Source organism: Orycteropus afer, unplaced genomic scaffold (genome assembly GCF_000298275.1).
Source record: "Orycteropus afer afer isolate SDZICR_OR568_19922 unplaced genomic scaffold, OryAfe1.0 scaffold00038, whole genome shotgun sequence".
Taxonomy (NCBI): Eukaryota; Metazoa; Chordata; class Mammalia; order Tubulidentata; family Orycteropodidae; genus Orycteropus; species Orycteropus afer.
The window spans coordinates 7547245-7550283 of record NW_006921625.1 but is presented as its reverse complement, the minus strand read 5'-3'; the positions used below and the strand labels follow the sequence as shown (position 1 = coordinate 7550283).

General features: G+C 40.2%; 1 protein-coding gene across 1 annotated transcript in view; it reads right to left on the bottom strand.

Annotated features, from left to right (window-relative positions):
- Positions 1 to 374: 374 nt before the first annotated feature.
- Positions 375 to 3039, bottom strand: part of TEX36 (testis expressed 36) — a 17160-nt gene continuing 14495 nt past the window's right edge. The window contains exon 4 of the mRNA XM_007936898.1: positions 375 to 671. Coding sequence (XP_007935089.1) covers positions 375 to 671 — 297 coding nt within the window. The remainder of the gene's footprint in view (positions 672 to 3039) is intronic.

Sequence of the window (3039 nt, the reverse complement as noted above, 5' to 3'; positions counted from 1 at the left end):
CTATATTAATTATGTAATTTTTAAATTCCCCTGAAAGTAAATGCAGCAAGTTTATTTACACATGTACGTATCTCCTCATATCTTTATTTTATAAGGATTTGAATGCTTTTCAACCTCACTAAAAATCACAAAAATATTTTAAAGATGGGGGGAAATGGTAACATAATCCACTGCCTGTCCAGTTTCCCAATAAAATGGCGTCAGCCTCTACGTTGTCGCTGCAAGACAGTTTCATCTCAGCATTAAAGTATATATAATCTCTAATTCTGAAACAAAACTTAGGGTAAATGGGCATGCCCATCAGAAGGCACAGACTTTTGAATATCTGATGAAATACCGGCATCACAAAACTCATTAACAATCTTCTGGGAAGATTAGGGTTCCAGTGGAGAAGTCGCCTCTTCGTCAACAGCAAATCTTACTTTCGGTTTCTTTTTCAAAAAGTCTGTATAGTTTCGCTCAGGAATAAATGTAAAAGTGTTCCATATTTCTCCGTGATGTCTTGGAAAACGCCTGAAAAATGGGACCACCACGGCTTCCTTATAGACATATGATATTTGGTTGTTTGAGAAGCCGTCAAGACGAGATGGAACATAGTCACATGCCCAGAGGTTGAAATTTCTTGAAGTATGTTGCCTTTTTTCAGGGGAAATCTTCTTACGTCCCAGACCCTAGGGGAGAATTATAAGAAGATTAGGACCCAAACATTCATGGTCACACGGTTAAGAGGACTTTATGAAAACCAGCTACTTTATTTCCTCTGTTTAAAGTGTTACAGGAGGAGCTCCTCTCTACCAAGCAGCTGCTGGCTGTAAAGGACACAACATCTGGGTGGTGTTTTGTCATTGTGCTCACAACCTTGCAGTCCCACCCAGGACCCCGGCCTTGTGGAGGTATGGATGACAGGACCCAGAGAGCAAGGCCCGGAAACACCTATCAACCAGCCTTGACCACCAGGGACCCCATCTGTTATGGGTTGAGTTGAGGCCCTCAAAAATACTTGTTGTGAATCCTACTATACCTGTGGTTGTAATTCCTTAGGGAATAGAGGTTTTTTTGTTATGTTAATGAGACCATTATTAGTGTGGAGGGGTCTTAAATCAATCACTTTTGAAATGTAAAAGAGCCACATCAAGCAAGCAAGCAGATGTAAAAAGACAGACACAATGAAAAGTAAGGCTGGTTTTCATCAGGGTCAGCTTCAAACAGGTCACAGCAGGAAACAGGACACTCAGGTTGGGATCATTTGAGGAGTTTCCTGAAGAACTGTTTACAAACTTGTGGGGAGTGTGCGGACAGACCGCAAAGAGGTCCCTGGACCTGAAGGGCACAGTAAGGCATCTCCTACACACAGACCAGCCCCAGGGTGAAGTGGGGAGGAGTCAGGGGTATGGGCTCTGAGGAGACAAAGGATGCTGTGAACACTGTCCAAGAACCCTTCCTAAAAATTACTTGCGATCCACCAGAAAAATGAAAAACAAATCAAAGGAAGGATGAAAAGAATAAGAGGAAGTGCTGCAAGGAAAACTCATCATTAAGTCTAAAGGCCTGCTGATAACGCAACCACGAAATGGATTAAAACCGTGAAGGAAGTATTGATAAGAAAGAAAGATAGTGCCAACTTGGAACTGAAATTCCAGAGATGTCAACGAGTTTGATAGGGAAGTCAGGGCCAGCCACTGCTTGGAACTCCAGGGGATGCCACTTAGCCTTATCCCAAGGGATGAGGCCTCCTGGAGTTGAAGGTGCATGTCTGGGAACACAGCAGAGCTCCAGGAAGGGAAGCCTTATTCTGAAGAAAAAGCTATTGACTTTTATATTGATAGGGTAATATATGTTAATGTATTTCTTAAATATTTATATGTGTTATTACTAGTTGAATATTAATAGAAGACAGAAGGGCAAATACATTCAACCACTCCAGCAAGTGAGGAGAGGAAGAAAAAGAACCAACATGAAAACATGATAAATAGAAAACATAAACTGAGATGGCAGAAACAAAACCAAAAACAAAATGTCACAATAATATGAATGAGTTGAATTCTCACTAAAGAAACAATGACTTTCACACATGCATGACTTTCCCATGCAGAGAAGGCAATGTTGCCATGGTGAACATCTGCCTTCTATGCCAGGAGACCAGAAGAAGTAGAGGGGGCTTGGCTACTTTGCTGAACAATTTAATCTGAGATTCTAGAGAAGAATCCTGGTTAAAAGGAGGGAAAAAATGGAACAGAAATTTAAATTCTCAATGGAATTCAAACTTCTGGAGATACTGAGGCTGGATGAACACCCAAAAATATTGCCCTGGGATAGTCTTTAAACCTTCAACCTCAAACCAAAACTTTCCCCAGAAGTTTACTTGGAACCAAACAGTAGTTTAACTAGCAAAATATATCTACCTTGAGCATTGTTCTTTCAAAGACTTATCGGTGTGAGATCAAATTACAGCAGCAACTCCAAAAGTTTAGATGAGAAACTTAAAGGCAATGAGTTCGGTTAATGGTGGTAGAATCATTTGGAAAACAACAGCAAGAACAGGTATGCATCTTAAGGAACGTAAGCAATGTTACTGAATTGTACAGTAGAATTTGTTGAAATGGCATATCCTTTGCAGTGTGTATTTTCACCAAATTTTTTTAAAAAAAGAAACAACTGTTGGAGACCAAGAAAAAGACCCCCAAGAGAACATGATTGCAAGGCACATGTTCTAATTACAGTTAAGAGATGGCAAGGCCTCTCTTGTGGTGGAATGTTTGCTCTAAGAGATGGCAAGGCCTCTCTTATGGTTGAATGCTTGGCTTCAGCTTTGGGTTCCTGGGGTGGAATGCTGGCCCCGCACAATGATTGCCAACCTGTTTCCCTGGAATAATGTTTTGCCCAAAGAACAGCATACCTTAGAAACCATTCTTTAGAATTACATACCTTAACAATTACATTATGTTTTAGAATGATGTATCTTAGTGATTATTTGCTAATCCTGCAAGAGATGTTAACCTAATTAATTATCCAATACATTTGGACATGAGAAAATACTCT